Source organism: Mustela nivalis (genome assembly GCF_964662115.1).
Source record: "Mustela nivalis genome assembly, chromosome: X".
NCBI lineage: Eukaryota > Metazoa > Chordata > Mammalia > Carnivora > Mustelidae > Mustela > Mustela nivalis.
In genome coordinates this window covers 124404790-124429277 of record NC_139040.1, presented here as the reverse complement: position 1 = coordinate 124429277, position 24488 = coordinate 124404790, and the positions used below count along the sequence as shown (strand labels likewise).

General features: G+C 45.5%; 1 protein-coding gene across 6 annotated transcripts in view; it reads left to right on the top strand.

Moving 5' to 3' along the window:
* Positions 1-24488, top strand: part of PRPS2 (phosphoribosyl pyrophosphate synthetase 2) — a 65216-nt gene that overhangs the window by 13114 nt on the left and 27614 nt on the right. The window contains exons 2-5 of one of the 6 annotated variants that reach the window (XM_082717102.1): positions 9797-9955; positions 10823-11015; positions 15714-15955; positions 17918-18090. In XM_082717102.1, coding sequence (XP_082573228.1) covers positions 17969-18090 — 122 coding nt within the window. In that variant the 5' untranslated portion in view covers positions 9797-9955; positions 10823-11015; positions 15714-15955; positions 17918-17968. The remainder of the gene's footprint in view (positions 1-9796; positions 9956-10822; positions 11016-15713; positions 15956-17917; positions 18091-24488) is intronic. The other 5 variants (XM_082717106.1, XM_082717101.1, XM_082717104.1 and 2 more) reach the window with 5 other exon arrangements.

Genomic DNA, 24488 nt, shown 5'->3' with positions numbered 1-24488 from the left:
CCAAAAGAAAAGAGATTCCCCTCCCTCAGGGCTGCCATGTATGGGTACATAGGTTGTGCACTGCACAACTCCAAGAGGCCTGTGCCACATTGCCAGTGATGGGAATCACAGCAGCATGGTGGAGCTGCTTTGACACTAGGTGTTGAGAAGGAAGAAAGAGGGCTGTTTGACTTGTGTCTCTAACATGAGAGCTGGTTGCCCACTAGCTCAGTTTAGCAAGAACCCCCAGTCAAACCCAGCAGCTGTCACTTTAAGGCCAGTACTGTTTCTCCTGGGATGGCTTCCTGCTGGTTCAGGTCATTTCTCCAGGTACATGAAGATCATCTCTCTCTCTCTTTCTCTCTCTCTCTCTCTCCTTCTAAATACTTTCTCTGAGAACATGTTTAAAAAAGACTTGTTTCAGCTCATCCATATTCAAGAGAACTTCATGTCTTGTGCTCTAAACATGAAAAACTCAACTAATAGAAAGATCTTGTTTACTCCCCTGAACACACATCATGACTCATCGACCTTCAATGTCAATCTTGCCTCTACTGACCAAATACTGATTTCCCCCCATATTCAAACACAAGTTTAACCTCTTCTCGAAAATATGATCAGTTTTGTGTTTCAAATGGCCTTGGAAATGTGTTTACCTGTGAGGGGAAGCCTCTCTCAGCGGGGAATCACAAAGCAGTTTCTGGGAGGGAAAGGGGTGAGCCTTGCTTGCTGGCGTGGATGGTTCGGCCTCCTGCGGAATAGAGGACTCGTAAAATTGATGTATTAAGAACGGAGGTGCTGAGCTGCTTTAGCTTCTGGCCAGGCCGGTCCTTTCATTTCTTCCAGCAACGGGGTCTTCGGTAAATGTCAGAAGCTGTCTTGCAAAGTCCTGAGTCTGGGGGCTCCCCCCATCTCCAAGGTAGCTCCAGGAATTGTAGACGCTACTTTGCCCCTCTTCGCCTTCCTTGGCTGCCTGGAAGCCCAGAGCCATTTGGGGTTTCCAGCATTCTCTATTAGCTTGGCTTTCTAATGGAGTTCTTCCAAACCCACTGGGTCTTTTGAAGTTGTGTTAGTCGGGTTGGTTTTATGATTTCTGTACCTTTGCTCTTTAGGTAGCTCCACATCCCTTCAGGAAAGGAATGAGAATAAAGAAACACACCAAGTGGAAGTACGCATCTCTAACTCCGAGCCTTTGCGATCTCGTTAAGAGGCAGGCACTAGGGAAATGAGAGACCAGGAGACCCCGGACCCTGCTTCCTGCTCACGGAAGAGGAAGGGGTGGCCGGGGACAGAAACACGCTTTTGCTGTCCTTTTTCTTAACACATAGGAATCACGGGACAGAAAGCCATAGCAGTAAGCGGGGACAGCATGTGCCTCTCGCTCAGGTGACAGGCTCGGGTGATCAGATCCACCTGGGTTCAAACCCCAGCTCCGCTGTGTGCGGTCAGTCACGTGCCTTATCCTCTGTTCTTCAGTTCATTCATCTGTAAAATGGAGATAGTAACTCACACTCCTTGGCTTTCGTGAAGATTAATGGAAATACTAAACATGAACGCTTAGCACAGTGCTTGGAGAATGCATAATAGGGGCTTAATATATATTATAGCCAAATACACTAAGTATAGTTTTATCATTTTGTTATTTGTTGGAAAGAACAACTTCTAGGACAACCTTATTTCTCTCTTTAGAAGTTTCCCCAGTGTTTCTTTCTGAATTTTTATATCTGTAATGCAACTGTAGTGAGATACTAGTTTAATAAGACAGTTAAAGGTTTGATTTGCATATGGTGATCTTCAATTCAAGATATTTGGATGCTTTCTTTGCAGTTTCCTTTTTCCCAAACTTAAAAATTAACAGTATATGCTCTCAAGACACGTATCAATAAAATCACCAAGAGGTAAAGCATTCTTATATTTCTTGCACTTTTAGAAAAAATGAGTTCGCTGGAAGTTGCTCTGTTTCAGAAAGGTCAAATAGAGAGTTCTGGTTCCTTCCCTTCTGTGATGCTGAATTCACCATGAGACCCATACTTGCCGTATTTGAATTTTCCCAAGTCGTAGAGAAAGTGTCCGACAAAAAAATGAAAATTCTTACTGAAACGATGATTCGATAAAAGCCTTTTTCTAGAGGACAATTAAAATATAAACACATTCCCAAAAATAATTGCTGTTTGGGGAGTGAAGCTAAACTTGCAAATCTTAGTTAGGCTAAACCTGCATATAATTGAAATGGAAAGGAAAATGGCCAACTAACAGTGTCTGAAACAAATATCAAAATACAGACAATCCTACTGTTACTGGCTTTCTTAGGAATGCATTATTTACTTCATAATTGGGATTATATTTAATTCTCTCAAAGTACAAGGCACTGAGGGAGGGAGGGGCAGACCCTTTACCATAAGGAGCACATATCCGCTAACAGTCTGGGTCTCCACTCCCCCACCTCAGCCCTGCTGCCAGGCTCTGTAACCCTCCAGATTCAGGCACCATTTATACAGATGTATTCGATATGCTCTTCGGGTTTTGTTTTGGGTTTTTTTTTTTTTTTTCCTCTTCAACAGTAAAAGCACCGTCCCTCTCTGGGAGGATAATTAAATTTCCCCAGATGCGTGCATGTCCCAAGCTGTAGGCCCAGGATAATTGGAGCCAAGCAGCTATTTGTTCTTTCATTTAAATGGGTCCTCAGGCTTAGAGGTAGACAGGGAAAATCAGCGGCTTTCGAGAGTCAAGATGGCCATGGAAATGTGTAGCTAGGGTATGGCGGAACGACAAGCAGAAGCACAATCTGGATGAGAAAGGACACTTGACACTTGAGCTCCATGGGGTAAAATAGAGAGTTCCCTCCCCCCCCACAAAAAGGGGACAGCCTTGACTCGGGGGTAAACAACTGTGGCTCGATGCCAAAGCAGGACCAGTGTCCGGATCTTTGGATTCTTCAAGAGAAGTCCTAGATCTGGCTTTTCTAGGAACTAGTCTCTGTTTTAAAAGTTAGCAACTCGGGATGCCTGGGTGGCTCAGTCAATTAAGCATCTGCTTCGGCTCAGGTTATGATCCCAGGGTCCTGAGATTGAGTCTCACATTGAGTTCCCCGCTCAGTGGGGACTCACCTTGTTCGTCTCCCTCTACCTACCGCTCTGCCTGCTTGCACACACGCTCTCTCAAATAAAATCTTTTTTAAAATTTAAAAAAGTAAAATTATCCCACAATATAGTTTTATTTATTTACTTATTTTTAAAGATTTTATTTATTTATTTGAGAGCGAGCACGTGCACAAGCAGGGGGAGGGGGAGAGGGAAAGAGAGAATCTCAAGCAGATATCACGTTGAGTGTGGAGCCTGATGCACGGCTCGATCTCACGACCCTGAGACCACGACCTAAGCAGAAATCAAGGGTAGATGCTCAACAGACTGTACCACCCAGGTGCCCTGCTACAGTTTCCTTTAAAAGGAACTATATAAAATAATGCATGAAATACGTTCACTCAGGTAATTCATAAAACACATATTGAACAAACAGGTTGTTCATGACCGTCACCATAAGTGTAGTGAGTAAGTAGAAAATCAGGGTGAAAACACAGCTGAGTTCGGGTATGGGTAAAAGCAAAAATCTCAGAAAGAACAAGGTATCTTAAGACAACTGGGTAAACCACTGTGGGTGGGGCAGAGCATTTGTTAGGGAACATTTTTGGTGGAAAGTCTGAAATAAATAGAGACCTGGATTCTGTGTAGGCAGTAGACAATGGCATCGCTCACTTGTTCTTTCTCGACTTAAATATTGTTTTTCTTTTTTCTTTGTTTTGTTTTTCAGTCTGGGTTTTTTTGTTTTGTTTTGTTTTGTTTTTTAAATGTAGGCTCCACACCCAACCTGGGGCTTGAACTCACGACCCCGAGATCAAGAGTCACATGGTCTACTGGCTGAGCCAGCCAGGCATCCCAAAATGTTGTTTTATAATCTCGGCAGAGCTGCTTTTTTCATCTGTGGTCTACCAGTTTCCTAGCTTCTGGCTTTCAGTTGTTTTGTCTTTACCAAGGTAATTGAATAGAAGGTGTGTCCCGGGTGAGATTCGCCAGAAGAAACTGAGCGACGTGAAATACAAGCCAGGGCAGCACACCCAGGCGTGGCGGGCTAGTCTACAGATTAGCCTAGAGGGGGCTTTCTCAGCCTCAGCACTACTTGGGGACTAAATTGCCCCTGCTTGAGGACCAAGTATACCCAGAACCACCATTCAAATTGTTAGAACTGGCAGGTATAACCACACATTTCAAAATTGCTGTGTTGGCCGATCAGAAATGGTTGACTGTCAGCAATCTCGGAGATTTCAACCTGACACGACTGTATGTCTATGTTCATTGGTATATAGCAGCCCAGTGACTGCTGGCAGTAGTAAAAAACTTGTTAGTGGAAAATAACTGCCACATCATTGAACGTCATAGTAACCAACTGTCGCAGTGGCCGTGTGTCTCAGTAGATTATAGAGATACTAAATATATTAATAGCCCAGCTAGGAAAAGCAGTTGAAAAATGTTTTCATCAATTTGCTGTGGGTCCATCAGAGGCGGAGAGTAAGTTCAGTGCCAAGAATAATGGTGTTGCCATAGCGTCTGCTCTTGGCTAATGAGATGAGAAGTCACCAGATACTAGAGCTTGCGGGGGCAGCTTCAGAGGCAGGCAGTGGAGTGTGGGGGCAGTGCTGGTGGAGGGTACTTAGTGATGGCATTGGAGCAAGAGGTGTTGGTGGCCCCGAGAGCTGCAGAGCCGTAGTTCTTCTGGTCCGTGCCACGCCGGATGTCATGATATTCACTGGCTCAGCCACCTGAGATCTGGGACACCCCATCTGGTGTTCCCCGGGCGGCAACACATCCGATCTGGCACTGGGGCCCACGACCATTTAAGGGGACCATCATTGGATGAGTTAGATGTGGTTCCTTGTGCTAAATCGTGGCTCGGACACAGGCATCACTTAGCTAATCCTAGCTGCGTCAAACAAAAGATCAGATCAGCAATTTCTAAAAAATCAGGAGTGATTTGGAAATTATTACCAAGTCCAGTGAGCAATGTGCTACCACTTAGGCTACTTGGTAAGTAGTTTGAGATTGGTACAGTTTCATTTATTTGGGATGTACAGGGAGCACATGTATAATTTTATGTGTATATGGATTTTTATGTTCATTTTATTCCCACAGCAGTTGTAAATATATTTACTTCATTGGTGGCCATCATCAGGTGTTTAGAATCCCACCGGTTCCCAAATCCAATATTGAAGACTGAGCAATTATATTCTGTGTTTCAACATACATATTTTAAAAAGGAAACATAGAAACAGAGAGGCAAGGGGCTCCTGGGTGGTTCAGTTGGTTAAGTGTTTGCCTTCGGCTCAGGTCATGATCTCGGGGTCTTGAGATCGAGTCCCGCATCGGGCTCCTGGCTCAGGGGGGAGTCTGCTTTTCCCTCTGCCTCTGCTCCTCCCCACCTGCTTCTGCTCTCTCTCACTCTTTCACTCTCAAGTAAATAAATAATCTGGAAAAAAAAAAAAAAAGAAAAGAAACAAAGAGGGGAGTTCAAATGCTTGCCCGCCACGCACTCTGGATGCCTCACTAACCTTTTCTGAGCCTCAGTTTTCCATAGTCCACGGGGTTGTGGGAAGAACTGAATGTCTGTATGCGAAGCAGTGGGGCACGTAGTAGGAACTCAAGTTCCCTCTGGAGTTTCCATTAAAGAAGGAATTCACAAGCAACCTTTTTCTATATTGACCTGAGATGCTTTACACCCAGTGCTTTGTATTTCACTCAGTAGCGGTGTTCATTAAACCTATTCTACTGCCTGAATTTAAAGCACCCGAAATTTAAGGGTCTAAATATTCCAGAGGAGAGTGTTTGAACTAAAATTCCTGAACTTGGCTACAGTCCCTCTCTTACCTATGATAGGGTAACCTTGAAGGAGTGCCAGTGGGGTTAATGATTTACTAAGCATGGCTTTTTCCCCAAAGATACTTGAGCTGAGACTTTTTCAAGCCTGAATAAGGTCACATTATTCTTCTTTCAGAAGATCAAGAAGATCACATCATGCTTTTGACAATTGAACGGAGATAGTTGTCCTAAGTTGGCATTCAGAGACATGAACTTTTTTTTTTTGCTGAAAATCTGTGCTCTTAAATCAGATTCTTCTATATGATAAATCTTCAGAAAGTACATTCTGAACTCTTTTACCCTCTTGAGCATTATATGTTGGAGAGAAAAAAAAGTCTCCAAAAATTATCCATTTTCTTTTTTTAAAAAAATTATTCATTTTCCTTATAAAAAGAAATGAACTGTTTTTTTTTTTTTAAATAAAGGTGTTTTTTTTTTTTTTAAATAAATACAGGGAGTCATTGGGCTCAACATTTACCCACTACCTTCGCTAAATTAATTAGGTGGCATAAACAGTTTCTTTTCAACCGACACCTCTAAGCCTGAGGAACAAAAGAGTTTTAGCACAGAGGAACAAAGAGAAATGGTTTCACCATCACAACCCTGATGACTTGAACAGTGGTGGGAACCGAGGACCGTGGTATAAAGAACAGAGGAAAGAGACAGGGGAGCATGCGCATTGCTGACTTGAGGGCTCTTCTTGTGGTCATGACCTGCTCCTCCAAGGACAAGGGTCTCAGTGCTCTGGTGAAACAGAAGGGGAGGTTGGGGCAATTCAGAATGCAGAGGGCCAAAAAGCCAGTGGTAGAATTGGAAAGCTTTGGGAGGTGTGTGTGGAGGGGGTGATCAGATAGACATGTTTTGTTGACTTCTTTGACATCTCTCTAAGAGGTTTCTAGGGGATCACTTGATATTAATTCCCATTTTATCACTGGAGTATTTAGGAGAGTGGCCCTGTCTGCACAGCCCAGAGGGAAATGGATCTTTCAGAAGCCGCCAAACAATGAAGGGACTTTTGGTTGCTGTCTATGTGGATCATGTCAATTGCAAAATAATCACATTTACATCTGACTATGCCTTGTATCCTCTCTGAATGCACATTTCAGGAGTATTGTTTGGAGAACGTTTCTCATTTTTAAGTTCTTCCCTGCATGTCTTCTTTATTTCCAAAAAAAGAAAAGAAAGAAAAAATTGTGAGAATCTGCCATGCAATGTGCTAGATGAGGGGCTGGCAAACTTCTTATGGCCAAATGCTTCTGTACAGCCTTTGAGCTAAGAATGGTTTTTACACTTTTAAGTGGTTGGAGGCAGGAAAAAAAAAAGCCACCCAAAAGAATAATATTTCATGACACATTAAATAAAATGACAGTTACATTGCAGTACCCATAAATAAAGTTTTACTGAAACACAGCCATGTGCACTGGGTTCCCTGCGTGGCTGTTTTTGTGCGGCAACAGCAGAGTTGAGTATTTGCGACAGGGACCCTATAGCTGGCAAAGCTGAAAATACTCTTTGGCCAAATCCTGTGTTGGACTCAGAGGATAAAGTTGTGACCAAGACTGATCCAATCTCTGATTTTGTGCTACTTACAGTCTAGTTACTAATGGAACAGAGAGGTAATGTGCACATAAAAGCCTCAAGACGATAATTACAGATTAAGATAAACGCTGTGGCGGCAGCCGGCACAGGAGCAATGAGAAAAAGAGAAACTGTAGTCAGGGTGGGAGAGGAAGGAGCCCTGTGGTTTGAGGGGAGGTTTAAGAAATGACGTTTATAAACTGAGATCAGGAGATCAAAGGAGCCAAGCCTGTGATGGAGGAGCCAGTGGAAAGAGCTCTGTGAGGGAGGAAGGCACATATGCAAAGGTCCTGTGGCCAGAAGATTTGTATGTGTTTCAGGCAAGAGACTAGGGAAGCTGAAGGTCGGTGACGGAAGGGTACATGGAGTCGGCAGTTCAGGCACGGCCCAATTCCAGGTAGCACAGAAAGCCATAGATGGGTTTTAAGCAGGAGGGTGACGTGAAACAATTAGCTTTGATTTTAAAAAATGATTCCGATTGTCGTGTGGAAAGGGGCTAGAGGAGATTAAGCTATGAAAATTTTGTGGAGGAGGTCCATGCTGGGGATGGCTGCTGGCCACAGACATGAAGAGAAGGGAACAGGTTTGGATCGAGACTTTGCAAACAGAACTGACAGTCTCAGCCCATGAAAGCAGCGGGAAGGTCAGGATCAAGGATGCTGCACATATTTTTGACTCAAGCAACTGGATGGTTAGTGGTGTTATGTAATGAGGGAAGAATGTGTTGTTGAGGCGAGAAGCATCAAGTCAGCAGATGAATGAAAAAAGATGTGCAGGACACCTGGGTGGCTCAGTTGGCTAAGCATCTGCCTTCGGCTCAAGTCATGATCCCAAGGTCCTGGGATTGAGCCCCGCATTGGGCTCCCTCCTCAGCGGGGAGCCTGCTTCTCCCTCTGCCACTCCCCCACCCCTGCTCATGTGCTTTCTCTCTCTCTCTCTCTCTCTCTCAGATAAATAAAATCTTTAAAAAAGGATGGGTGTGTGTGCATGTGTGTACAGTGGAATATTCAGCCATGAATAATAAGGAAATCCTGTTGTTTTCAGCAACATGGGTGGACCTTGAGGGCATTATGCTAAGTGAAATAAGCCAGATTGAGAAAGACAAATACTGTATGATCTCAATTATATGGGAAATCTCAAAAAAGCCAAAGGAGTCCCTGGCTGGCTCAGTCAGTGGGACATGCAACTCGTGATCTCAGGGTTGTGAGTTCAAGCCCCACGCTGGGTGTAGGGATTACTAAAAAAAATAAATAAATAAAAATAAGGGGCACCTGGGTGGCTCAGTATGCTGTGTCTATGCTGTGTGAAGGCTATCTTCAGTTCAGGTCATGATCCCAGGGTCTTGGGATCGAGCCCCGCATCGGGCTCTTTGCTCAGCGGGGAGCCTACTTCCTGCTCTTTCTCTGCCTGCTGCTCTGCCTTCTTGTGATCTCTCTTTCTCTGTCAAATAAATAAATAAAAATCTAAAAAAAATTTTTTTAAATAAGTAAGCCAAACTCAGAACAACCCAGAGCAGAGTGGTGGTTACCAGTGGCCATGGGGTGGCAGAAATGGGAACGTGTTGGTCAAAGGGTACAAACTTCTAGTTATAAGATTAACCAGCTCTGGGGCGCTCAGGTAGCATGGTGATTACAGTTAATAATACTGTATTATCTACTTGAAAGTCACTAAGAGAGTAAATCTTAATTGTTCTTCCCACAAAACAGAAATGGTAATTATGGGACATGACAGAGGTATTAGCTAATGCCATGGTAATCATCATTTTGCAATACATAAGGGTATCAGATCAACACGTTTTACACCTTAAGCATACGTAAGTTTTTTTTTTTTTGTAAGTTTTATGTCAATTATATCTCAGTAAAGCTGGAGGGAAAAAAAAAAAAAGACTTCTCAGTGGAGAGGTCCAGCTTCTTCTGTAAGGGACCAAACAGTAAATATTTAGGCTTTAAAACCCCATGACCTCTGCCCCCAATGCTCAATTCTGTTCTTGTGGCCATAGATAATGACAGCCGGAGGCAATGGGTAAGTGCGTGAATGGGTAAAACCTTAGTTTGCCAGGACCCCTGTCATGGAGTTGGATGTTCAAGTCTACGAGAGAGAAAGAGAGAGAGAGAGAGAGAGAGAGAGAAAGCGAGTGCAGAACTCGAGATACAAATGTGGAAGTCCTTGGGATTCAGTCATGAGCCTAGATGACCGGTAAGGAGAGCTTATCAAAAGAGCAAAGAAGACAAGAAAGCCCAGGATCATGCTTGGAGGTATTCCAACAACATTGTAAAAAAATGTTGGGTGGGTGGGGTAATCTTTATCAAAATTGTGTTCCTGGGATTCTTTAGGAACAGGAAACACTACCATAAGGAAGAAGTACTCTTTTTATACACCGTGTTGATCCAAAATGGACAGCCTTCTTCAATGGCTCCCACTTCCATAATGGAGTGAAGTAAGAAGTGGTAGTTAAAGCTGCCTGGCTCCCCTGTGTAGCTGTGTGACCTCAGGTAAGTTACCTAACCTCTCTGTTCCTTAGTTTCTCTACCTGTGAAAACAGTCATAAGATTGATTACATAGGTTTTCTGTGAAGGTCTGCTGTGTAGTATTATATACAGGTCCAGTATCATTACTCCTTCTCTCAACGGCTACCTTATTCTAGAAAGAATTTGCAGCTACTCGCTCTTATTGGTCCCAAAATACAAACCCTCCACTTCTCTGTTGGTTTGGCTCACACTAAAATGAAGCTCGGTTTTACTTACCTGACTCTGTTGCTCTTGTCATCAGAACACTACCCCACCTTCTCACAACAATGCGAATGGGGTACCCCATTTAAAAACCTTCTAGTTCCACCACTGTAAGACCTCTTCATACACCCATCTCCCCCCTGGTATGGGAATCCCATGCCATTTGACTCCTCGGCTTGAATTATGTATGCTGTGTCTAGCTCCCTTAAGCCTACTCATGGCACCAGAGCCTTTATCTTTGATCTAATTTCCAGAAGTGACTGATCCGACCTACATGGAAAGGACGTTCCCCTGGACAGCATCAGAGGATACGTAATCACCCAAGAAATCAGTTAATACCATCTTCACCTTGCCTCTCCAGAAAGCTGACTCTTTACTGGCCAATTTTCATGGAAAGGAGTTAGTCTAACATTCACCTTACTGGGTTCAAGTGAGGATTACTTTGTTTTGTTCTGGTTTTCATTTAATTGAGTGTCATTGTAGACTCATTGATTTTAACATACTGGTGCATTTCAGGCAATTATCATTCCATGAAGTTTTGACGTTCACACTGTCCTACCTTTGATCAGCACCCACTCCTTCAAGCTGGTTTCTTTATCCTCTAGACATTTTCCTCCTTGTCTTTGACAGAGCCGAGGCAAGACGTCCTGACCCGCATTGTTCCTGCCCCAGACCTTGGATCTGCCAAATCCACAAGGATCTCTGCTTCCTGTTAGGGGGAGGCAACATTTACACACAAAACTCCTTTCCCTGAAGACTGATAATCAAAGGGAAGAAAAAGAAACTTTTTGTCTTGCTTTTCTGGGACAAGCTCTACTCTGGGGTAAACAAGGAGCCCCAGAAGACTAAGGGAAGCTCTTCTGTTTTTGTTTTTGTTTTTAAGCTCTTCTTTACTGAGGAATTCCAGCTAGTGTTTGTAGACCAGAAGGAATGGTAGAACTAGAAAGCTAGCATTTTGCAGAGCAGAAAGCTTTATTGTGGAAACATCTTGGCTGTCACCACCTTAAACCAGTGATCAATCTCAGTGTCATTGAAAGCAGGACAATGACATGGTAATACATTAGATGGGATCATGGTGTTGGAATCATGAAGAAAAATGTCCTTATCTTTCTTTTGAACTGCTCTTACTGTGGTATAATTTATGTACCATTCCATTCGCCCATTTAAAGTGTGAAATTCAGTGGCTCTGAGTATAATCACAGAGTAGGGCCTCTATCTCCACAGTCCATTTTAGAATTTTAGAATATTTTCATTACCCCCCAAATAAACCCCACCCCCCTTAACCATCACACACTAGTGTCCCCAGCCCCCAGCACCTGGCACCACCTCACTTACTCTGGGTCTATAGACCGGGCCTGTTCTGAACATGGAGTGAAGCCCCATGCGGTCCTCTGTGGTAACCACCTTCTTTCACTTAGCGTGCCCTTCGTAAGGTTCACCCACGTCATCGCCTGTATCAGGACTTCATTCCTTTTGATGGAATATTGATAACAATATTCTATTGTGTGGAGGTATGGCCTTTTGTTTGGCTACTCTTCAGTCCATGGACATCTGGTGGCTTTTATCTTTGAATAGTATTGCTATGAACATTCATGTCGACTGTTTATTTGAGTGCCTGTTTTCCCAGTTTTTGACTATCCACCCAAGAGTGAGAATGCTAGGTCGTATGGTAATTCTGTGTTTAACTGAGGAACAAACAGCCAGACTGTTTTCCAGCGCAGGGGCGCCATTTTGAATTCCTGCCAGCAGTGTTCGAGGGTTCCAGTTTCTCCACATCCTCACCACCATTCGTCTTACCTGTTTTTTTGCGTATGGCCATCCTAACGGATGTGAAGTGGTATCTCACTGTGGTTTTCATTTGCTTTTCCTCCGATGGCTAATGACGCCGATCATCTTTTTTTGTGTGTTTATTAGCCTTTTATATATTTTCTGTGGAGAAGTAGCTGTTCAGATCCTTTTGCTTCTTTTCTTTCTTCATTTTTTTTTTTCTTTTTCCATTTCTAGATGTACTTTGTTGGTTTTTTTTTTTCAAGAGCAGTTTTGGGTTCACAGCAAAATCGAGTGGAAAGTACAGCGAGTTCCCATCCAGATACCTCCTGCCTCCCCACACAGCCCAGGCTCCCTGAGCATCACCAGAGCAGTACATTTGTTACAAATGATGAACCAACAAGGACACATTATTATCAACCCAGATCCGTAGCTGACTTTAGGGTTCACTCTTGACGTAACTTCCAAGGGTTTAGACAAATGTGTAACAACAGGTAGCCTCCACTGTAGGTCATGCGGGGTAGTTTCCCTGTGCTGGAAACCCTCTGTGCTCCATCTCTTCCTCCCTCCCTCCTCCAAACCCCTGGCAAGGCTAATCTTTTTTATTGTTGTTGTTAACTGTTTCCTTAGTCTTGCCTTTTCCAGAACATTCCCGTACCCGGAATCATACACTACACAGAATTTTCAGATTGGCTTCTTTTACTTAGTAATATACATTGGAGGTTCCTGTGTGTCTTTTTATGGCCTGATGGCACGTTTTGTCTGAGCACTGAATAATACTCCATTGTCTGGATGGACCACTGTTTATCCATTCACCTACTGAAGGACATCTTGGATGCTCCCAAGTTTTGCCAATTATGGATAAAGATGCTATAAATATCCTTGTGCATGCTCCTTTGCCCATTTTTGAAAATTGTCTTTCACTGGGTTGTGGCCATTTTTTATACATCCTAGATACAGTTCCCTCATCAGAGAGATTGGCTGCAAACATTTTCTCCTACGCTTTGGTCTGTCCTCACTTTCTTGATGGTCTCCTTTGAAACACAAAAGTTTACAATTTTGATGTCTAGTTCATCTGTTTATATTGTTGCTGTTGCTTGTGCTTTTGGTGTCATATTAAAGAGATCATTGTTTAACCCAAGGTCATGAACAGTTACATTGTCTTCTGAGAATTTCACAAATGTAGCTCTTATATTTAGGGCTTTGGTCCATTTTTTTAGTTAATTTTCCTATATGGTGTGATTTCTTTATCTTTTTATAGACACAGATGGAACAATTTAGAGGTGAATATACAATGACTGTAGTTTATATCGGACAAAACAGATGAGGCAAATATGGCAATTTGTTTTTAGATTTATTTTATTTATTTAAGAGAGAGAATGCAAGAGGGGAGAGGGGCAGCGGGGGAGGGAGAGGGGAAGCAGTCTCTCCAGAGTGCTGACGGAGCAAAGCAGGGCAGGAAGGAGGTGGTCCATGTGGGGGTCAATGCAGGGCTGTACACGTGGATCTCACCTGAGATCATGACCTGAGCTGAAATCAAGAATCAGGAGCTTGGCTAACTGAGCCACCCAGACACCCCAAATCTGGCAAAACAAAGTTTTTTTAAGATTGTATTTATTTATTGGAGAGAGACACAGCAAGAGAGGGAACACAGCAGGGGGAATGGGAGAGGGAGAAGCAGGCCTCCTGCTGAGCAGGGAGCCTGATGCAGGGTTCAATCCCAGGACCCCAGGATCATGACCTGGGCCGAAGGCAGATGCTTAACAACTGAACCACCCAGGTGTCCCTCTAGCAAAATTTTGGTAGTTGCAAAATCTAGGTGATGGGTTTATGGATGTTAATTCTACTCTTCTCTATTAAAATTTTTTTCTTTAAATGATAGAAAGTAAACGGAGATGATATAGAAATAAGAATCAGGAAAAAAATTTGATTATGAGTGAAAATATCACTAATAGAGAATAAAATTGTATTTATTTTAACTTGCATCTTAAAGCAAATTATTTATAAACTCAAGCAGGTTATAATTAGTTAGAAATTATTCGCCGCACTCCTAAGAAATACACACAATTGAATGAATGCAGAAGGGTGTCTTGACACTGCTCTTAAGAACCACTGTTCTAGAGCTTCTTGCTCTTAAAGCAACTGCCAGCCACAGGTGACTGTTGAGCCCTTGAAAAATAGTCCAAATTGTAAAGTATATTTCAAAGGCTTCATGTGAGCAAAAATTAAAAAAGGAATGCAAAATATCTCATTAATTTTTTTTAATATTGATACATGTAGGAGGGATTAACATTTGGGACATAACATTTAACCTATTAGGTTAAATAAAGTGTATCATTAAAATAACGTCACTGTTTTTACTCTTTTTACTTATTTTTTAATATTTTATCTTATTTATTTATTTTTTAAAGATTTTATTTATTTATTTGACAGAGAGACCGCGAGAGAGGGAACACAAGTAGGGGGAGAGGGAGAAGGAGAAGCAGGCTTCTGCTGAGCAGGGAGCCTGATGTGGGGCTCGATCCCAAGACTCTGGGATCATGACCTGAGCCGAAGGCAGATGCTTAACCAACTGAGCCACCTAGGTGCCCCTGTTTTTGCTCTCTTTAAATATGGCTACGAAAAAATGTAAATTATATATGTGGCTTGCATTATACTACTTTTGGGCATCACTGTTCTGGAGAGAAAGGACTGAGTTCAAAGGCCTGCATTCTGATTCCCTTGCTGCCTTTTACTAGCTGTGTAACTTTGGGCCATTTCTTCCATTTCTCAGCCCTAGGGTAGGTGGGAATAAATTCATTCTGCAAATGTTGAGAGCTTTTACTATACACGGAGATCTTGGCTAAATGATGTGGGGAATATAAAACGTGAAACTGTTCGTAAACTCAAATCCGTGTTTCTCATAGTAGTCCTATTGATGAGTCAGTGAAGTGAGAGGCCAACAGTGGAAATATTTTATTTTCTCCACTAACATTAAAATAATGTCTTTAAATAATGACCATTTTACAATATGGCCAAAATCTGAGATCACATATACACATGGCATATGTTCTCTCCATCCTGAGTCTTGAGTCTTTCTTTGTATGTGTGGTCGAGTTTCCTGGAGGCTCTCTCAACTCCACATTCCGTCCAAGAAGCGTGCTGTGGTAGATCTCTGGTGGACTAGCGGACCTGGTATCGATGCCCGTATGTGGCCGCATACCATCCTGATGCTGGTTTTGCCACATAACTTGCTTTGACCAATGGGACTTGGCAAATTTGATAATACAGATGCTCGATGAGTATTTGCTCATCCGAGTGGAGGAAAGGGACAGGAGTGCATTCAGACAAGTGGTTATCAAGCTGGCGGGATTTTACTCCTTGGGGTATATTTGGCAATGTCTGCAGAGACCCGATTGTCATAGCTGGTCAGAAGGTGCCATTGGCATCTCGTGGGTAGAGGCCAAGGATGTCGCTAAACATCCTCCGATGAACAGGACAGCACCATCACAAGGAATTACCCAGCCTGAATGTCAGTAGTGCCAAGGTTGAGAAACCTGCTCTAGACCAGGGTTTTGTCACCACAGCCTGGGTCCTTTGGGTCAAAGATAAAGGGCTTTGGAGAGAAAATGTCTGCTCTTGAACGAACTCACCTACAGTGGTTCTTTAAATCCCGCATAGATATACCACAGACAGGTTTCTGGACTGTCTGCTACTTGTGATGATTTGATTTGATTTGATTTTTTAAAAGATTTTTTATTTTTTTATTTGACAGAGAGAGATATCACAGGCAGAGAGGCAGGCAGAGAGGAGCAGGGGAGGCAGGCTCCCTGCTGAGCAGAGAGCTCGATGTGGGGCTCGATCCCAGGACCCTGAGATCATGACCTGAGCCGAAGGCAGAGGCTTAACCCACTGAGCCACCCAGGCGTCCCTCTCATGATGATTTTGGATGATCCCAGTTTACCCTCAGCATTCAAGCCCAGTACCTCATCAAAGAGTTGAACCAACAACCATTTGGTAAGTTTTCCCCACCTAGATCTTGCTTCTCCTTGGTAGTATTGACATCATGGTTTGTGAGGATTCAACCCTAGCTTCCCAGCCCCTGACCATTAACATACTCAGAGACCAGGGGCTTTAGCTTCTACTGTAAGGTAGAGTCTGTCAGTTTTGTTACCCAATTACCATGGCCTGCCACGCTATCCAGAAGCCGCTTTCCCCCTGAAAAGAACATGTATATAGCTTGTCTATGAGAAAAATTTTAAGGACATAAAAATTACAGTAAATATTGTTAGCAGAAAATTTTATTAGGAGAGTTTAAAAATAATTACATTAGCAGACTCATTCAATAAAAATTTTAGACATATGGTTGAGTATCAGTATAAATCTCATTGCTATGGTAATTAACCGTAAAACACATAGGTAATAAATCATTGCAAGTAGTGTTGTGTTTTTTATTCTTTTTTAATAATAGAGCACATACATGTCCCCAGGAAGAATGAAACGGGGCAGAAATGCTGCCAGAATTGGTGGTTTGGGACAGTTTTTTGGTAAGCAGACAGATTCAGGAGTTTAAAGAAATACTCAATGTGCCAGGTACATCTGAAAAGTGCATGAACCCAGATGAAAAGTTCCAATTACATGAATAATCCCAGGAATCCCCCAAATCCCAGTTATACAAAATCAGGTTACAGTGGGCTACAGCCCGCCCGCAGGAGGACTTTGGTGTGGACGGAGGGCCAACTCTTGGCCACAGTAGGTAAAAACCAGCCATTTATCTGACCTGTTTAATCTGTTGTCATTGAGAAGCATGAAACTCGCCAGCATCACTAACATGTGGGTCCTCTGTTCCACGTAATACTTTTCTTTCCCCTACATTTGATTTGTGCACAGGGCTTGGCTCCAGGACCGCATCTGCTTGAGAAAACCTTTTTTGATCCAGTATGAAGGGAGGGAGGGGAAGGCAGCGGACTCCAGGGCTACGGAGAGCTCTGGCAGGGGATGGATGGGGGATGACATGACACCACCTGGTGGATCTGGGGCCACTGGGGGTGAGGTTCCCGGGATCAGGCAAGAAGTTGCAAAACTGACCTGATTACCTAAAAATGAGGCATCTGGAGGGGCCTTGATTTGATCAAGTTTCACCATCACCATGGAGAGCAACCTTACCCCTCCATCTGCGCTCAGGGCTCAGAGGGCCAGGGGTTTCATGACTTTTTCAAGGACACAGGGCCATTCTGTAATTCAGGCATCAGCGAATTTTGAATAAGGACTAGATAGCCAATAATTTAGGTTTTGTGGGCCACCAAGCAAAATGGAGAAGTTATTATTTAGGTCCTTACAGAACGAGAGAAAACAAATTTTCACAATATTTTTATTGACAAAATATAAGAATTTAGTACAACATTTTGCAGTACACACTATTAATTAGAGGAAAGGGGTTTTTTTGATTGTTTTTTTTTTTTTGATGGGAATATTATTTTTCTTAGTTGAGTTGCAAACGTGGTACAGCTGTAGATCAAACAGATTGCAAATGCTCACGTGTAAGAACAATGTTTAGGTCTCTGGTACAAACAGCACCGTGGATGTGATCCGCAGGCCACAGTTTTAGAGACCCTCGTAGTGGCACACAGTCGTCTGCAGTGGGTTTGGGGGTATTCGGGGTTGCGGGGGGGCTGCTCCTGGTCGCTAGGCACGTCCGTCGCCTCTTCCTGCACCCTCCCTCGCTGCCCAGTTAAGCTGGTACATCGGCCCTCCCTCTCCAGGCAGGGCAGAAAGGTCAAAATCGGGGCCCAGAGCGCTCCCTCTTCAGCACCCCCTCCCTCGGCTCCGCCCCCTCCAGCTCCTCCTCCTCCCGGTCTCGCCGCGGCGCTTTCCCGCGCCTCCGCCCCCTCAGCTCCGCCCCGCCCCGCCCCCCTCTAGCCCCGCCCCGACTCCGCCCCCTGCAGCTCCCTTCCACTCCGCTCCTCCTTTGGTCGACAGCCGCGCTTTCCCGCTCGCGTCGCAGCCTCCGGTGCCACCGCCGCCTCCGCCATGCCCAACATCGTGCTCTTCAGCGGCAGCTCGCACCAGGACCTGTCCCAGCGCGTGGCCGACCGGCTGGGCCTGGAGCTGGGCAAGGTGGTCACGAAGAAGTTCAGCAACCAGGAGACCAGGTGGGGGCCGCGCCGGCGGCCGGGCCGGGCCGGGGAAGGCGCAGGGCGCGCGGCTGCGGGGCCGGGCGGGGACCGTCGCCCGCCCGGGACCACTCCGCGGCCGCCCGCTCCCCCTTCCGGGGCGGGACGGCCACGACGCGGCCTCCGCGCCACCGCTGCGGCGCCCGGGAGACGCGGAGGAGGGCGGCCCCTGGCCCGGAAGGGCGACCTCGGGGCGGTCACAGCGTCGAGGAGAGGTGGGCGCAGGCCGGCGGGAACCGCCTCGGTGCCGGGCACGCGGCGAGGGACGTCCCCGGCTGTGCCCGTCCGGTTTCCCCGTCCCCCTCCAGGCTGGTCCCAAACCCCCGGGCGTGCGAGGGACGGCTCCGCCCACGTCCCCAGCCCCGGCTGCGCGCTGCCTTCACCTGGGGTCGTTCGGAAAGCCGCTTCCCCGGCCTGGCCCGCGGCTGGGTGCGAGTCTGCGTTTTCAGAAGCTCGCAGGTGACTCCCCTGCAGCCCGGGCGCCGACCTCTGGGTTGAGCCGAGGCGGTGTTTGTGCGGCGGGTTTCAAGAGCGCCCGAGCGCACGTGCTTGTTCCCGTGGGCTTCCTCTCATTTTTCTGCCTCAAAGGTGATAGACTTTTGGTCATGTTCGTAGTTGTGGGACTCTGCTGTGTCCAGCGGCAAGGCCCTGGCCCGCGTAACCGCTACCCGTGTCTCAGGTCCAGGAGCCGTGGTCGCCTCCGTTCAGTGAGGTCAGACCGGTGCCCTCCCCCGCCCCCGCTCTCACCCCCCTGCTCCCCTCCCCCACCACGAAACGGGACAGGGGCTCCGTTTTCCACCTGCCTGAGTCCACAAAGCTCTTTGACCGGTTTCAAGTGGGTCTCCTTTTTAGCTCTCTCCCTCAGGCGTCCAGCACTGTACGCAGTTGCTGATCATTTTTATGTCTGGCAGAGGTCCAAAGCAACCAACACTTTGAACAAGTGGTGAGGGAACAATTGGTGTGAGCTGCCAAAACGCAGCAAACAACATCTCTGCTTCCCACCGTTTCAGAAATGAACTTGAAATGGATCGTGGACCTAAATGTGAAGCCTAGAACGAAACATTTGTAGAAGAAAACCTGGGTGACTTTTGGATTAGTCAAAAATGCCTTAGATGCTAAGGAATTAGAGTCAGAAATATGGGGACAGTGGTGTTTGTGGAGTCAGCTTTATAGGATCTGGGAAACCCTTCTTCCCAGTGGGAAATCACTATACATACATAGTCTCGTTGATAATGTAAGTGAAGAAACGTTTGCGAACGAGTAACAGGTGCTCTACCTCCCGGGAGTCCTTGAGCCCAACATTTCCGCTTTGCGGAGTTTAGTAGAGAAGTCTGGAAGCATGGTGGCGGGCTCGGGAAAAGGCTAGTGTAGCGGGGCTTGAATGTTGTAATATCTTGCCAGTCTTATTCAAGTTTCGGTAGCCGTAACAAGAGTGGGCTACTAGTTTTTGTTCGGGAGGTGGCATCGTGTAAGTAAAGGAGAAATTTCTGCGTGAAGTGGATTTTGAAAGCAAATACGTTGCCCTTCCCTGTTCTCTCTGTGCAGCGCCCTCCTTTGTTGCTGGAACCTAGTTAATCTCAGAAGTCCATTGCAAAGGCATTGTTGGATTTCTGTGTGTACCTTTGGAGGAAACTCATTCGGACCTTGAAGTACGATTATATATTTAACTCAATTTTATTTGGGTTTTGAGTATTTTATAACGACCACCTGCTAACTAGAAATCATGAGGTCTCAGAAACCACTCTACGTGACGTCTGGGAATTGCTTGTATAGTTATATTATGTATTTTTTTTATTTTGTGTTTGGTTTGTTTTTTAACCATTAGCTCTTCAAAGGTTTTATTTAGTTATTTAGTTATTTAGAGAGAGCAAGGCAGTGCTCCGCAGCTCACGTGAGCAGGGGGAGGGGCAGAAGGAGAAAGAATCTCAAGTCGACTCTTGAGCTGAGCCCAGAGCCCGATGCGGGGCTCGGTCCCCGTTCCCTGAGATCGGGACTTGAGCCGAAATTAAGAGTCAGATGCTTAAGTGACTGAGCCCCCCGGGCGCCCCTATTTTGTTTTTTTAAGTAATCTCTGTGCCCAAGGAAGGGCTTGAATTCACTACCCTGAGATCAAGACTCCAATGCTCCCGACTGAGCCAGCCAGGTGCCCCAACATTGTGTGTGTGTGTGTGTGTGTGTGTGTGTGTGTGTGTGTGTATATATATATATACACATATATATATATATTAAAGATTTTATTTATTTGACAAAGGGAAACAGCAAGAGAGGGAACACAAGCAGGGGGAGAGGGAGAAGCAGGCTTCCTGCTGAGCAGGGAGCCGGGTGTGGGGCTCCATCCCAGGACCCTGGGCTCATGACCTGAGTCAAAGCAGGCACTTAATGACTGAGCCACCCCAGCGCCCCTGTATGTTTTTATTTTTGGAATATAACAGGTTAGCTTCCTGACTTTTCTCTTTCCCATGAACTGTGTAGGTCCAGAGGCTGATTTTTACGAACAGTCCTTTCTGTACTAGGTATTGTACTAGTGATCTGGTTTTTACTGTGTAGTCCTAGAGATGAGAAATGGGGTAAAAAGAAGAGAAAATTGATTTAGTTCATGTAAGCTTCCTGAACCTCTCCCCAAAGCCAGGACCAGAAATGTGCTTTAATGTCTCCTGCTCATCACTCCTTCCATTCTCCACTTTTTTTTTTTAAGTTTTGATTTTTCTTTTGTAATCTCTATACCCAACGTGGGGCTCAAACTGAGAATTCCAAGAATCAAAAGTAGCATGCTTATCCAACTGAGCCAGCCAGGCACCTGTTCCTCGTTGTTCCCCACTTTTTTTTTCTAAATGCTTTATGTATTTAGGGGCACCTGGGTGGCTCAGTGGGTTAAAGCCTCTGCCTTCCGCTTAGGTCATGATCCCAGGGTCCTGGGATCGGATCAAGCCCTGCATCAGGATCTCTGCTCATCAGGGAGCCTGCTTCCTCCTCTCTTTCTGCCTGCTTCTCTGCCTACCTGTGATCTCTGTCTGTCAAATAAATAAATACATAATCTTTTAAAAAATGTTTTATGTATTTATTTATTTGTCAGAGAGAGAGAGCGAAAAGGCACAAGCAGGGAGGCAGACTTGCCCCCCCGCCCCCCGCAAGGAACTGATTGCGGGATTCAATCCCAGGACCCTGGGACCATGACCTGAGCTGAAGACAGACTCTTAACTGCCTGAGCTACCCAAGCGCCCCTCTTTCCCCACCTTTAAAATACCACTTAATCAGACATGGGGCCTCCTGAATTTCCCTTCTCATCTCTGAATCACTTTACTGATTTTTTTGTTTGTTTATTTTAAAAGATGGTATTTATTCGTTTGAGAGAGAGGGAGCGTGAGTGAGCATGAGTAGGGGGAGAGGGACAAGTAGACTCATCTCTGAGCATAGAACCCAGCACAGGGCCCCATCCTGGGACCCTGAGATCATGACCTGAGCCCCCCAGGAGCCCCTCTGAATCATTTGAAATATGCAGAGAGATGTTTCTGCACGGGCTTCCATAGAGATGGCTGAAATCCCACAGTGAAGGTGTCTGAAGGTTTGTTGTAACGTTTTATCCTGGTCAGTTAACCTGCCCACAGAGTGGTTAGCTGTACTGAAAGACCCAAAGTTTTGGTTTTCTGTTGTGTAACAAATCACCCCAGAATTTAACTGCTTAAAACAGCGATCGTGTATTTGACTCACAATCGTGAAGTTTGGGCAGTGCCTTGTGTGATGGCGTCTGGGACGGTTAGCTAGGGCTAGAGGGTCTACTTTGAAGGTGGCCTGTTCACATGGCCGGTAAGTCGGTGCCGGCGCCTGCCTGGCAGCTTGGTTAGGAACCTCAGGACCTCCCCCTACTCCACCCCCCAGGGCTGCTTGAGCTTCCTTACAGCATGGAAGACAGGCAGTGGACCTGCTGGTCTGGTAAGCTCTGGGCCCTGAAGTTGGGGCATTGTCACTACAGAGTCTTCCCAAATCCGAGGGAAGGGGAACATAGACTCCACTTTTTATTTTTTCTATTTTAGAGAGCGTGTGTGCGTGCAAGGTGAATGTGCATGCAAGGGAAGGGGAGAGGCAGAGGGCGAGAGCATCTCAAGCAGACTTCCTCCTGAGTGTAGAGCCTGACGTGGGGCTTGATCTCACAACCCTGAGATCATGATCTGAGCTGAAACCAAGAGTTGGATGCTTAACTGACTGAGCCACCCAGGTGCCCCTAGACTCCACTACTTTTTTTTTTTTAATGATTTTAGTTATTTACTTGAGAGAGAACGCAAGAGGGAGAAGCAGGCTCCCCGCTGAGCAGGGAGCCCGATGCGGGGCTCAGTCCCATGATCCTGAGATCATGACCTGAGCCAAAGGCAGACGCTTCACCGACTGAGCCACCCAGGCGCCCCTAGACTCCACTTCTTGGTGGGAAAAGTTTTTAAAGCATCCGCAGCCATCTTTTAATCACTACACCCGTTCATTGTTGAGTCACATAAACTCACCTGCCTTCTTATTTCAGAACCTGTGACGATTCTTCATCTGAACAGCAAAAGGATGCTGCCTTCTGGCCACAATTTTTAAAAGACCCTACAGGAAAGATCAGTCGTGATCATCTTTATGAGTAGAAGCAGGAATAGCTTTGGGGAGAAGAGTTGCCATGGTGATAGGACTTTCCATCCTCTGCTGGACTGCTAATCATAAGGGGACTGAAGTTCCTGAAGAAAAGTAGGCCAGAGAAGCAGGTCTTAGGGGATAAACAGTCCTAACACCAGACGCTGGCAGATTTGTTCTGTAACAGGCCAGGTAGTAAATACTTCGGGCTTGGCAGGCCCATGTCCCCTCTGTCGCCGCTGCATCTTGTGGTTGTGTAGGTTAGAAGTCTGTTAGGGGTTGCTGCATTCCCTTCTGGAGGCTCTGGGGAGAAGCCATTCGCTTGCCTGTCTCAGCCTGGAGAGGCCGCCGGCAGTCCTTGGCTCCTGCCCTCTTCAGAGCGAACCATGCAGCACCTTCCTCCCCCTGCCTCAGACCTCCTGTCGCTCTAACCTTTTCCGTCTTCCTGTCCCATTTAAAGGACCCTTGTGATTGCATTGTGCCAACTTGAATAATCTCCGGGGAATCTCCCTATTTTAAGGTCAGCTGGTCAATAACCTTAATTCTAGCTATAGGACTCCGGGATTTCCAAATTGGCCTTATTCCGCAGTTGACAGGATATTCTCAAGGGAATTACGGTTCGCTCCTTAGAACTCAAAATAGGAGGGGGCATATAGAATTCTGTCTCTCTTCATACTCTTTCCATTCATAGCAGAGAACGTAGAAAAACAGGACCCCCGTTACCAGAGCTGACTTGCAGATCAGTTCGACTTGAAAGACTTCATTTTTGTGTCCCAATTAATTCTAGTTGAAGTCGGGTAGAAGCGTCTATGGATTCAGCATACTGCTGCATGGTGTCCAAAATATCGACTCATTTTTAAAGTTGTTTTAGAAACAGTTGGCTCTGTTGATAAAGCAGTATCATTGGGTATAATTGGCTTCTGATAGTAGAATAGATAAGGGTAATTATTTATGTGCCTCACTTGTAATTTTACAGTAAGAGTCATTCTGTTTCTTCTCAGGGTGAGCACATTTGCAGACCATCTTACTGTAGGGTGACATGCTTTCCTAATCATCCTGCTAGGCAAAATCATACAATAAAAAGCACAGGGTTTATGGGAAAGCTGGGGTTGGGGGACCAGCACTCAAACTTCTTCCGTAACTTGATTTAAGAAAATGGGATACAACAGAAATGGTGAAAATGCTACACATACTGAAGGTTTAAACAATAGTGGGGCACCTGGGTGGCTCAGTGGGTTAAGCGTCTGCCTTTGGCTCAGGTCATGATCCCAGAGTCCTGGGATCGAGGCCCACATCAGGCTCCCTGCTCACCAGGAAGCCTGCTTCTCCCTCTCCCTCTGCCCCTGCCCCCTGGTCGTGCTCCCTCCCAATAAATAATTCTTTTTTTTTTTTTAAAGATTTTATTTATTTATCAGAGAGAGAGAGGGGGAGAGAGCGAGCACAGGCAGACAGAATGGCAGGCACAGGCAGAGGGAGAAGCAGGCTCCCTGCTGAGCAAGGAGCCTGATGTGGGACTTGATCCCAGGACCCTGGGATCATGACCTGAGCTGAAGGCAGCTGCTTAACCAACTGAGCCACCCAGGCGTCCCCCAATAAATAATTCTTAAAAAAAAAATACATAAACGCTGTAGTAAGTATGACACTTTCCACTGAAAAAGACCTACAGCTTCCTTGTGGAAGCGGGTCTCGGAAGGGCCATAGCTTTGGGGTTCTTGTGAGGCGATGGGGGGAGGGTGACCCGAAGGCATGTGGGAAATGGTGATACCAGATGTGGA